The 14024-nt window shown below is 40.7% G+C and overlaps 1 protein-coding gene across 4 annotated transcripts in view; it reads right to left on the minus strand.

Annotated features, from left to right (window-relative positions):
- The window catches only part of LOC148840842 (dihydropyrimidinase-related protein 1), a 54976-nt gene extending 43309 nt beyond the window's left edge, over nt 1-11667 (minus strand). For 2 of the 4 annotated variants that reach the window (XM_088921571.1, XM_088921488.1), the window contains exon 1: nt 10393-11667. In XM_088921571.1, coding sequence (XP_088777697.1) covers nt 10393-10758 — 366 coding nt within the window. In that variant the 5' untranslated portion in view covers nt 10759-11667. Of the gene's footprint in view, nt 1-8546; nt 8860-10392 lie in introns of those variants that run through there. The other 2 variants (XM_088921731.1, XM_088921653.1) reach the window with 1 other exon arrangement.
- Between the last annotated feature and the right edge of the window lie 2357 nt (nt 11668-14024).

Raw genomic sequence — 14024 nt, forward strand, 5'->3', positions numbered from 1 at the left:
CCGGTTTTTAACCTTGTCTTGTTTTCGTCTCGGATGGACCACCCCGTTCTGGACCTTGGACTTCGCCCTGGATTTTCCCCCTGGACTCCTTGGACTTGTCTGCCTTGACCACGCCCCCCCGAGCACCAGTTCACTGTCGTCACGCCCCCCTGTTTGTCAACCTGCCCTGATCCTCGTTGTCTCCTCCCCGTTGTCCTTTTCCACTTACTCCTGGATTATACCGGCTGCATAGGGTCCAGAACTACACTTCACGGGAGCCTGGACCAGCTCCCATTACAGCAGCACAGCAAGTCGAATTCAGAACGATTTTTGTTCTCTTTGTGGAGTTTAATGCCATTGTCTGACCCAGACAATCCTTTGTTTAATATCTTCTGCTTATTTAATGTTCTAATACAACATTCTAATAGAACATACTAGAAGAATATCAGTATATGAAGTAGATAAAAGTATAATGCAATTTTGCATTATAACGTTTTGTGTTTAATAAACATAACAGTCTGTATGGATCTACAGTACGTTACATTCCACTGTTTCCTTTTCTATTTGAGTCTATATACAGTAAATTTAATATAAAAAAGATTTTAATATAAAATTTTGTAACCAAAAACGGTATGGAATGTGATTCATTAATATGATCACACATCACAATTATGAATAAGTCAGACTCTCTTAGGGCTGAAAAGCTTTTTACATTTACATTTAAGTTTTTAAAAGAGAAAAGCATCAATGACATCAGCGCTGGAAATTTGTTTCATGTATATGTTAGTATTTTATATACTCATATACAGTACATACAAAGTAAAGGCAATGATCCATGCTCAATAGCCCACAAAGTGAGAGTCATGTCCCCATGAGAGAACATCGGAGCGGACCCGATCCGTCACAAAGAGTTTGTCCGAAGGGCACGTGGGAGGTACGGGGTGGTCCTTGAGTGCGTCTCGGACAAGGTGCTCAATGTTAGAGCGGACGGCAGCAATGATCCGGAGAGAGGGGATGATGGGTTCGGAGACAGGAGAGGGCGTCAGCCTTGCCATTCTTTGCACCGGGGGTGTAGGTGATGAAAAAACTAAAATGGGCAAAAAATAGAGAGCACTTGGCCTGGCGTGAATTTAGGCCCTGAGCAGACTGGATATAGGACAGGTTCATGTGGTCCGTGAGGATGGTGAACGGATGTTGGGCTCCCTCCAGCCAATGCCTCCATTCTTCCAGGGTGAGCTTGATGGCAAGAAGCTCTCTATCTCCTACATCGTAGTTAAACTCCGCCAGGGAGAGACACCTGGAGAAGAAGGCACAGTGGTGGAGAGTACTGTGATCCCTGTGGCGCTGGGAAAGGACAGCCCCAACCCCATGAGCCGAAGCATCGACTTCCAGGACAAAGGGCTGTGAGGGGTCCAGATGACGAAGGAGAGGGGCCGTGGTGAAGAGGCGTTTCAGGCGGAGAAAGGCACAATCAGCCTAATCGGTCCACTTGCCCAGAGTAGGACACTTACACGTGAGGGCAGAGATATGAGCGGCGATCGAGCTGAAGTTCCGAATGAAACGGCGGTAAAAATTGGAAAATCCGAGAAAACGTTGGACCTGCTTCTAGTTCCGGGGGGTTGGCCAGTCCCTTATTATGGCAGCTGTCTTGGCGGGGTCCATCTCAATACCAAGAAGGGAGGGAGATGACCTAACCCAGGAATTGAATAGTCGAAACATGGAAAGTGCATTTTTCCAGCTTGTGTAAGATGACCAGGGGAAGGGTCATTCATAACAGCTGTTTTCGGAATGACCTACTTAAAATACTAGATATGGACCTTAGCAAAATGGCTGCCAAAAAGAATCAGCTCACCCGTATATGGAAAGGGTCTACCCTGAGAAACAATGAGACACAGCTGAGCAGCATCAGGAATCGAAATATAAGTGCCCCGGAGGCAGTGAACAGGGCGGAAGCCGATAAGGTGAATGCGATTTGGAGGAAGAGAGAGGAAAGAGGTTTATGTTAAAGATCGGACTAAAGAATAACGGACTACTGAAAGGAGAAAAGGTTTATGGTTTTTGGATTGCGGACAGTGGATAAGGATACATCGCGGATTGGCTTTATTACGGACTTTTGGAACTCGGATCGGATCAGGATTAAGGGAACGGATTACGGACTGGATTTGGAAGATAGTTGGAGGAAGAAACGCCACGAAACTCAGGAAAGAAAAGTGTGGTGTGAGTACTTCTCTCATTTACATAAACTTTCCCCCGGAGGCACCACACTTGGCATAAAGACTGTTCTTAATGAGATGGGTTAGGACCTCCCTGACATGAATGACATGTTCCTGAGGGCTACTGGAATAAATTAAAATATCATCCAAATAGACGAGAGCGTACTGCTGAATAATATCCCGGAAAATGTCATTTATATAGTTCTGAAAGACAGTGTTAGCAAGACCAAAGAGCATGACCTGATATTCGTAATGGCTGTGAGTGGTGATAAAAGCCGTCTTCCATTCATCCCCCTCGCGGATGCGGATAAGGTTATATGCGCCACGAAGGTCGAGTTTGGAAAAAATCTTTGCACCCCGAAGGGACTCCAATGCCGCAGGAATGAGCAGCAGGGGGTAGTGATTCTTAATGGTGATTTCGTTGAGACCACAGTAATCAACACACAGTCGTAGAGATCCATCTTTCTAAGTAATAAAAAAAACTAGCACAGGCAGGTGAGGAGGACGGACAGATGAAGCCAGACTGCAGGAAGTCCTGAATGTAAGTTTCCAAAGCCTTGGATTCATCCAACGAGAGGGGATAAACACGCCCTCTAGGTGGTAAAGCATCAGGAACTAAATCGATAGCGCAATCGTAAGGATGATGAAGGGGAAGAGAGAGGGCCCTACGTTTACTAAAAGCAATGTGAAGGTTGGCGTAAGGGGGGGGTGACATGAGAGATCTGAGCAACAGGAGGTTTCGTGGGGAGCTGGCAGCAGTGAGTTAAGCAGTGGGGTCCCCAGGGTCCCCAGGCTTCAGGCCCTCTCAGACCAGGAAATGCGGGGATTGTGTAGCTGTAACCAAGGGAAACCAAGAATAAGTGGGAGTGACGGAGAATGAAGAAGGAGGAACTGAATAACTTCCTGGTGGGTGGCTCCAATACGCAGGGAGAGAGGGATCGTCTGCCATTCAACCAATCCTTGAGAGAGGGAGGAGCCATCGATGGACTGGATGCAGATGAGAGGGGACAGGCAGCAAGGGAATCTTCAAAGAGGCGGCGAGTCCGGAATCTAGAAAGTTGCCCACTGCACTTGAGTCAATGAAAGCCTGGAGAGATTCCTGAGACCCGCCCCAGGAAAGAGTAGCAGGGAGGGACAGCCCGGACACGGAAGGGTTGAGTGAGAGAATACTGACCTTAGCAGGGGGATGGGTGGAGCCAGGGGGTCGCACCGGACAGGAAGCTCTGAGATGATCTGACGCCCCACAATAGAGGCAGTGCCCCTCAGAGAGTTGGCGGCTCCGTTCCTCTGGAGCAAGACTAGAGGGGGAGGGAGTGGATGGTGTAGCTGGAGAGGGAATGGGAGCGGTTCGGCTGGAGGCAGAGCGGAGCGGGAGGCATTCGGTCCTACGTTGCTGTAGGTGGACATTAATCTCCGTGACCAAAGAAGCAAAGCTCTCCGTGGTCGGCGTATGGAAGGGGAGGTGAGCCAGGTGATCTTTCAGTTCCTCAAAGAGCCCCCTACGGAACTGGTGGATGAGGGCTTCCTGGTTCCACGCAATCTGGGAGGCCAGAACCCAAAAGTCCGTCACATATTCCTGGAGAGGCTGCGCACCTTGCAATAAGGCCGAAAGACGAGAGGCAGCGAAGTAGGGAGACTGGACATGTCCGAAGCTGGCGTTCAGCAATGCCTGGAACTGAGCAAGGTCTGAGGCTTCCTGAGCATTTCTGGCGAGAAGGCCCGCAGTCCATTCCAGTGCCCGGCCAGAGAGGTAGGCGACCATAAACGCAATGCGTTCTCGATCCGTGGGAAAACAGTCCGGACGGAGGTTATATGCCATCCAGCACTGCGTCAGGTAAACCTGGCACAAATTCGCACTGCCATTGAATTGGTCTGGGGTGGGGGGTGGCAGGGGACTGGAGGAGGCAGCTGAAACTGGAGGCAGCATGGGGTTAACCAGTTGCTGGATGGTAGAATTCAGCTGATCCAGTGCCTGGGAGTGCTTGGATTAATAGCCAAGGGAATAGTGCCCGCGGGATCCATCTTTCGGCTCACGATTCTCTCACGGGGAACTGGACTTCGGTGGATTGGGACCCTATGCGAGGCACTTCTGATATAGACGGTTCGGCATTGAGATGGAAGGCGAAGGCTTGGTCAAGGACTAGGCTAGGAGGTCAAAATCCAGAAAGGTTACGTGAGTTCGAAGGTACCAAATCGGGAGGCAAACACGTTGTCGAGAACAGGAGCTGGGGTCATCATTCAGGAAGGTATCGAGAGTTCAAAGGTACCGAATCGGGAGGTGAAGTAGTAGTCGAGGAGAAGCGTAGTCAAAATACAGGGTGTATAGTAACAAGCAAAGTAGGGTTGGGAACGTACGAATACGGAGCTCAGGGAGGAGACCTCAATTGTGAGCGAGGAAAGGAAAACTAATGAGGGTTTAAATAGTGCTGAGTAGACTGGTGCGTGGACATTTAGGGAGAGAAGAGCTCGTGGGAATGTAGGAGTGCTTACATGCCCGTGTGCGATTCGTGACATAAGCATAGACATTACATACTAAGTGATATTTTTGCGTTATGTGTGTGACAAATTCAGAGAGCTGTCATTCCTTAAAAATATTACAGTATATGCAACGTTTCTCTACTTTGGACCCCCACTTCCCACACACTGTGATAATATGGCTATGAGATCCCTTAGGTCATAGTGAAAATGTGCATTTTAATTCACCGATTTGCATATATTAAAACCCACTCAATGAGAACTATTCTTTTGTGAGAGGCTCTTGCATTTTAAATTCGAAAACAAAATATACAGTATAAAATACACTGCATTATTATGAATGGAAACTCAATCCATTGACCGTTATTGCTATAATCCTTTTGTCACACACACCATGATAACTACTGCCTTCAGTGCTGTAGCACAATGCCAGTCATAACACCATCCGTCAGAACTCCTCTGTAGCATCCATATAATCCAAAGTAAAACGCACACAGTAACTTTACATGAATTGCAAGTACTGTATTACTGTGAGTTAATATTACAAATTATTTGAAATTACTCTCCACAATAGAATAACAATAGGTAGAAATCCCCTTAATCTGTTATGTTTTTAAGGTTTTTTTACCTTACTAACTCGACTACTGCCCTGATACAGAGAAACTCAACAGCACTCCTGATTGATTACCTCACCAAGAAGAAAATATGAGAGCGTTTTCAATATTACCAAGAACGTCTTGGCGAGAAATCCTTACACGTTTCTACTTAGCATGCAAAAACTCAGTACTCAGTAGGATTTTTAGCATTATACTAAGAAACACTCAAATGCACTCTGTATAAATGCTTCTACTGTATAAAAATTTTTAAGAAATTCAAGTGTTTCACTTTTTTTCACAAATCCCTAAGGGAGTGTACATTAAAAGGGCTAGAGAGAAGGAGAGTTACAGAGAGCAAAGCTGCCCTTAATCAGGACTGCTAGGGATTTAATGGAAAGACTTACATGGCTCCTGAACTAAGACAAAAGGCTTAGGAAACAGTTCTTAATTCAGCTTCAGACCAATAGCTTTGATTCGAGAGCGATCGGACAGAGAGTCCATACAACCAAAACAATAATAAAGGTGTCGCCAATATTTCAGTATGACCTCAGTCATTTGTTTCAGTCTATCATCTGTATTTCACCATATCAAAAAACAGAAATTGTTTTTTATGTACAACAGAAGGAGGAAATCTTGTAATTGAAAAACTGTGCATTTTGATGTTAGTAAAAAAGTGGGGATGTGGATTGTAACTTAATGGCTTATACTATTTCAGTGAACCGTATCATTGCTTATATGAAATGGGGCTGTTACCAGTTCATCTTGAAGCGCACATCTGGATTGATAAAGATATTTGCTGATGTCTTCCTAAAAGTAAATCTTCCTAAAAAAAAAGTCATATATGGATTGACATTTCCTGTAAACTAATAGAATTCTGTCCACGGTGATTAAAATATAACTAGGTAACTTTCATTAAGACTTGTAACTTCCACAAAAGAGTTATTATAATGGACAACATTTATTAAACAAAATTACAGGCTTCTTTTGCACAATATAAATATTATTCATATTTTGAGCTTCTGAGGGAAATGGGCTCTGCATTATCTACAATTACATGCAACTTCAAGGATAACACATTTGTAACACCTTCTAGATTTGATTGGGTTTAATCACGCTTAATCTAAGAAGTGCTGAAGTTCTGGCAACTACTTTCTACAGTCCTACTGTACTTCCTCTAGTGGAGTACACTAACGAGTGTTAGTTTATTCTATATACAGTATAAAGTTTTTTTTCAGCCATAATGACAATGACAGGTAAAGCCACTTGTGAATGAAAACTATCCGCATACTAGTTCTTGCACCAAAAGTACATTTTTTTTGCTGAAAAACACAAATGTCAATAAACTGTTAATATAAACTTAATATACACTATTGCTTGCGGGAGGGGCAAATATCAACAGACCTACTGTACATTATGAGATCCAATTAAGAAGCACAATGCTTTTGCATGATGAAGACCGGTTGTTCAACTAGATGGAAATATGGAACTATTTCATCGTTAAGAAAAACTAGTGGTAATACAGTACACATACAGTATATGAAATAAGAAAAAAGACTAGGCTGACCAGTAAAGAGAGGAAGGCTGGCACATGAGATACTGAATGCACGGAAAAGGTTATTTTATCTTTTGTCTGGTGCATACCAAAAGTAAAATACTGTACTACAGCAACATAACAGTATGAACACAACTGTCCCTACACATTACAAACAGATTGGAGCAATTTCAGTTTCCATGGTTACCGTCATTCATCTTTTAGTACCTACAGTAGTGCCTGAAAAGCTTTGAAAAGAACTGTCTATTCTATTGGACATGCAGCACAACGTTTGCATGTTGTGGGAAGAAGAAAGGGTAAGCACTGAAAACATAGCCTAGCATATAACTTAAATAATGCAGATGGCATTCCAGAAATGCAACGGGGAGCTAGAACGTTGTAGATTTTGTAAATAGGTCATTACAGGAAAACCTGCATTATTGTACATAATTTTATTTTATTTATGTACAGTATTTTCAATAATGTATGAAATTAACTTAAAAAAAACAACCTATTTCTGTATAATGAATTCAATCATTAAAATGAAGGAAATGTCGGAATATTGACATGGTTGATTGAATTTTAATTAAAATGTGCATATTGGTATGCATATCAATAATAATATCAAGTTATTAAGTAAATCATTTAGAGTTAAAACATTCTATCATCAACAGAATGTTTGTTGTTTTACATTCATATTTTACTCATTTACTTTTGAATTCCCGTTAATATCCCGTGCAATTGTGATTATTCACAATAGCCATAATTCTAAAGACTTGGATAATATATCTATATGCATTAAAATACTTGCTGGAGAACAGTTTCAACACTAGTTCCTGCCAAGTGATTTCCTGTCCAGCATTCATACAATTTCATTCTACAAACCTTGACTGTATTATCCAGCTATTGTTCTATTAATGGAAGCCAAAGGTGTTGTCTTTGCTACAGCCATCCCTGTCAATGGGAATAATAGCTGTCACCTTACTATCCTTTGCTCATTGAACACATTTCAAATGTGCAGGAACATAAATGTTTTTTTAAAGTACTTTATTCTGGGACACAACGAGTGATTCGAAGATGGGCTGATCTCCTTCCATCTTTTGTCTGTTTTAATTCTCGATTATCCAGCGCGTTTGATCTCCAAACTGCAATGTGTTATTCGGTGAAATGCATTAAAATGGCAATAGTACCCACGCAACAAAACACGACGCATCTATTAATTTACATCACCTTGTCGTGGTAGGACACAGTTTTTGTTTAATTTTAAATATTTGGAAATTGCATTGAGAACCCCAATTCAGTGTTCATTTTTAGATCGCTCTTGCACAGCAATAATAGACCCACCTGAAATAATAATAGACAGATGGCGAATAACGGAATGATATGCACGCAAAAATCCTACAGATCAACCTTTTTACCACGACAACTCCAGAATTGTGTTTAACAATTTTAACCAATAATTGCGATTTTTTTCTCTGCCATTTTTTGTCAAGGCAGTACACATTTGTCAGTTCCCAGCTTCGCCCTCAACGAGCCGCCATAGCTGTCGAATGCATTTCTCTCCTTTTTCCTATTATTTTGTTTTCCGTCCTCAATTCTCATCTGGCATCACCAAAACGCATCATTATGTAGCGTCATATCACCTACGAAGCTTTCACTATCACCAGCAGAGATTACATCTCAGTCCAACATAAAGACACGGTAGTTATAAAATACATTAGAGAAGCAACGCCTAATACAGTATTTTCTTACCGTTATGTGAGGGATACTTTTCTTTCCTTGATACCCGGACACAGACATTCTTGCTGGATATTCAAGATAACGATCGAAATTTTTTTTTTTTAAAGAAATCACCAGCTCCTTTTAGTCCCACTTTCAATATGATCAGTAAATCTGCCACCTTTATGTAGCAAATAATAGATGGACGAATCTCCCTACGGGGAGTTGCTATCTAGAGCTCCAACTAGGGGCTGTAGCGCCCTCTGCATCATAAAACCTGATCGTTCGCGAGGGGCAAAGGAGACAGTCGACGTACAGTACAGCAGCTACTGTACTACTATAAAATGGTAAAACTGTAGCTTCTAAACCCAGTTTAAAATACCTCAGTAGATCAAGACTTCATTTTGAATTTTAGGTACCTTTTTACTTCATGGTTAACTAAAATAGCAGTACTGAACACTTCTGTTATCTTGTTGCCACCACAGTATGAGTAAATAGCTGAATTGCTCTGATTGGTATTGTGATTTTGACGTACCTCTGAAAACATCGTTAAGCATATACTGTAGCCTGCAATGTAACTGAAGATTGCGTTTAAACCGGAACGCTCACTCCACCAAAAGGGATCAGTATATTATTGTAGCCACAAACAGATATTTAATTGAGGAAAGTACTGCAATACAGAAAATCTCATCAGCTTTTTTCAGTTCTTAATATTGCAGTGTTACAAGCTTTACGTTATTCTAGTAATCTAAAAGGTCATTAACACGTAAAAAAATACACAAGGCCTTTAACAAATAAGAGTAAACTAGAGTGTCGAAAGTGTATGGAAGTACAGTATACGTGCATGCTGTATGTGAACATGAATTTATCCAACGAAATAATAATCTAAAGAATCAAAATCCTAGGCTTCTGTTTATTGCATCTTACAATTTTTTTTTCATTAAAAAACGAGACAGCAAAATACTACACTTGAAATCCATGCACTTGGTATCATGCTGTGGCCTTTGTATGAATGAATGCATGCAGATTTTTTCACACCATACTACAGTACGTGCTACCAAATTGGAAGACAAAGAAACGTCTTGTCTACTTCAATAGTCTTTCAAGTTAATTGCACATATTTACGCTCTTACAACACTGTGTCTCAAAAGTTAACAGAGGCATTCTCACAATCTTACGTTATAGTCAACTGAAGCTACTCTACCATGCATTTGTTATAGCTTCTAATTAATCAGTGTGAATTACCGCATTAAAAAGTTTTCTAACACAAAACCAAAACATCCGTATCTTCATAAAGTAGGTATAATGGCTTCTAGTTCTCTAAAATATTTGAAGCCATATCACAGACCAAATTTCTTAATTGGATTAAGCAAGAAGCAATTATTTTGTGATACCAAAACCTTTACATTGCTTCAAACTATCCAAGCAGGGTCAGGAAAAAAACGTACGAAGACGCTAAGCGATGCTAAGCGTACTGCATCAATGCCAAACAGCTTCACTTCGGCAATAAGGATGGAACCAGCGATAATACTTCTCCGAAAACCTTGTTTGTGCCTGAAGTAAGGTTAAGTTTAAAAAATAAATCACAGCTGTCTTGGTTTAAAAATGCCAAAGCCATACTAGGTAATAGCTCAAATGCGAACTTTTTCTAAACAGTGTTTCTTGTTATATTGAAAATAAAGCAACAAATTAAATATGAATGAATATTATATTAATCGTATCATTACGTTTTCTGTTGGTTATAAATAAAGAGCGGGGTTTTAAAGAACACGTGAGAAATAGTAATGATAACACAGTACATGCAATCTTTCATGTTCAGTATACAGTATGAGTAGGATGTTATGCTTTTAAGTCCTAGAGTAATGGATTTGTATCCTACCTTTCCATTTTCCTGTCCCTGTAGTAACTCCTTGCCAGCTGGATATTTAATTTCCACTCCCAGGGTCTTATCGTCCCTGTCGCTGGGGGAACTGATAATCGAGCCGGAGACCTCGCTCACATCACTAGCTGTCTCGCTGAAATTGTCCCCTTCCAGCATCTCCCGGCTTCCACTCCTCGGGGTACGGTTCCCTTTCCTCCCTACGCTGTAAGAATCGAAATCTATGGTCTTGTTCTCGTAGGCCCCCTCCACAGAAGCAAACATTCCCCATGACTTTTGCCGCGGGGTCTGTGCAGTGGTACCTGGTCTGGCCAAGTAAACTGGCAAGTCATCTTCTTTATTCCAGTTTCTCCTACGCTCAGCCATCCCAATGCGAGTCAACAGACGGGGAAATCCAAATCCGATCAGGAAACGCTAACCATAAATGAAAAAGAAGCAATGCGGTAAATTTGATCAGCTCCAAAAATAAAACACGCTCCTCTGGTCACCGCTACCGCCAGCTGAGAACCAATCACAAATAGCTGCAATTTGATTTATAAAGACAGCGAATCCAGTATTCCTGTTCGACCTTGGCGATTACAAAGGAGTACTGCAATGCACTGATTCTCAGGAGCAGCGCAACTCGAGGGAAAAATACCAGTTTGCGCCGAAGTCTGGCTCCAGCTGGAGAACGTAGTTGCTATACATCAACCGCTTTGCAACAGTCTATCGATTGTTCAAGAACATGGCCAATTAGCAAAATTAAAAAGCAGCTCAACGCACTAAAACAGTTGCAGAATAAAATATTTTCCCAGTTCTTTGAAGCGTAGAACCTGTCGTTAACAGAAAAGGATGCTGCAGTGAGCAGGAACAAAGCACGACAACGGTTAAAAGATGTATACCCACGGTCCAGAAAAACGTTTCCTCATTTTGCAGACGACTCCGTTTACAAGCACATGGATGGTAACGAATGATAAAAATAACAACAAAAACTTAATTGAATGAATAATCCTTAATCGACTAATGCAATTAAACCCATAGCATGCAGGTGTCTTCATTTACCAACCAAGAATTTCGATCTAGATGAAAAGCTTATGGTCGTGAACGATTAAAAATGCCTTCTTTCAAAATAAGCCCCAACCGTAAAGTTGCAAGGTGGATGTGAGTTTATACGTATGTAGCGGTGGCAAATACTACTGTAGATGTAAGGCATCTCCACTGACACGGAAGTAAAACGTCTTGCTACTGCGTACTTTTAGGATTGTCTGCACCAGTCTTTATTCACAGCTGATGACTGGTTAAATTTCCACGCCAAGATGACTCAAACCTCAACGATCTGTCATTGAAAACGCAAAACACATCGCTGGTTGTCTCACATAGTTATATCGGAATACACTGGGAGCTGTCCATCAGCACTTGCTGTATTTTTGCCTTTAGCGTACGCCACGCACATTTTTTTAAGCTTTTAAACGTGGTACTGCATTGTAGGCTTTAGTACAGGAATATCCACCCATTTTGATTAACAGCTTTATCCTTAGAGAGTCGTGCTACTACTGTACAAGCGAACAGCATGCGGTTTATTTTTTCTTCTACACTGGTCAAATTAACTAGGCAGGCTTTGTTAGTGTGGAACAATGATGGTATAGAAAAAAATAAGTTTACTGTCAAAAGCTTTTTGCTGAAATAAGGAAACAAAATAGGGTGTTTTAAAATCTATTTAATTTTTGAAATTATATTAAAATGACGAGTAAAGAGACTGGACAAAGAATAAATGCTGGAAGAACTGTGACCTTTATTATCTTTAATTAAGACTTCTGCATTTTAGTTCTGCATTTTAAAGGCTGACGTACAGTAGATGTACACATAGCTGCTATTACAAAGGTTCTTGGCTTGACTTCCAAGGCCCATTTCAATGATTCACAGCCAAAAATACTTTTAACATAACATACACTACAGAAATAACACTACTAATAAATTAGTTTAAAAAAAAAACTTGATTTAAAGCAGAATTATTCCATTCATACTGTCATTGACCACAGGCTGTTATGTTATCTCACATTTTTAAGCAAGTCAAGCTAAAGTTGACGTAACCAGGCCTATAAGGCACTTCACTGTTTTACTACGTGACTGAGCAGTACTTAAAAAAAGTTCATAATGTTCATTACAATTAATGTATTGAAACATGTCATTTAAATAATGAACAGCACAAATATTAAAACTAGAGCACACACCTAATATGTTTACTCTAATCATAATAGTATAATAACAATCATATACTGTACAGTACAGCAAATAATGACTGTTGTACAAGGTAATAAGGGAAAAAGCCTGGTTTACCAGTCCTTTCAAAAAGATATCCTCAGTGAGCAACAGGACATGCTGTTTAACTAGTGTATCTCCCAGCCACGCAGTCACAAGTTACATTCTTATCTTAAGCAGGGAATGGAGAAGGGTTGTGTGTAGGGGAGCATTCTTTTTGTTAAGGAGTGATCTCCTTGTTATAAGAAGTATCGCAGTATCAGAACACTGCTGAATAGATTCAAAAACAGTTTCATCCCCCAAGCAGTCTGCATCTTAAACAGCTCAAATTAGCACCATCATATATTAGCACCTGCACTTTAAGGTACGGCACTGTTTGCACTGTATCCTGTCTTGACTGTATTATAATGTCTATTGTCTAAATTTATTGTCCATGTCTATTTGTCATTTGTGCCTATTTTTTTTTCTCTTATGTTATTTGGTACAGCCAAACAAGTAAGTATTCCAATACACTTGTTGTATATGGCAAATAAATAAATCTTGAATCTTGAATCTTGGTTCTTGGTTGTTCTATACCTGTATTCTCTGCTGTATAGCAAGGCTGCTGATGCAGAATTACTTCCATGCACCAGATGCTCCATTCCAATGGAAGATGAATTGTTCTCCTGTCATTGTTCCAATGTAAAAGTACACCATTTACAGTACCCCCATCCAAAATCATTTTCTTTTCATTTTTTCACCCTTAAGAGTGTTCAGTTTGAGCATTATCATTTTTGTGAAATATTACACATCGCCTGCAATTAGAAAGTGGGACATCTTTGGAAAGGGGTCCACACACCAGTAGGTACACTCATTTCATTTCAGTGCAGCAACAGATTGGAAGGAAGTAGTTTTGGATCAGAAGTCTCACTATACAGTACAGAATAAAGGTATATTTATACACAAATATACAAGTATATTTAAGAACTGAGATAAGAAGGTAGTTTTAGCACAAAGGAATGGAGGTCTGGAACAAGCCACCCAAACATGTTATAAAAGCCGATACCCTGGTGTCTTTAAAGAAATGTTTTAGTAGCAACCAAATAGGCTAGATGTACAGTATAGTAAGCTTTCTCATGTTGCTTAACAAGAAAAAGGTTGTTTTGTCTCTAGACACGAATGTTATTTCAGATAACATCCAGATGCTATTGGACTGACACAATGGCATCTAATAATGTATCTGTATTTTAAGGGATATAATTGAAGAGGATGTGCATAAAATCCCACTTTTTTTCTTAGGCAAATTTTCAGCTCATACATTAATTTTTTCCAGTTTCATTGGCTAATTGACTAGGTCGACTATTAAACTGCATAACAAACTGAAATGAAAAACATTAGGATTGAGGTCATCTGTA

The sequence above is a fragment of the Atractosteus spatula genome, chromosome 1, assembly GCF_055471065.1.
Source record: "Atractosteus spatula isolate fAtrSpa1 chromosome 1, fAtrSpa1.hap1, whole genome shotgun sequence".
Taxonomy (NCBI): domain Eukaryota; kingdom Metazoa; phylum Chordata; class Actinopteri; order Semionotiformes; family Lepisosteidae; genus Atractosteus; species Atractosteus spatula.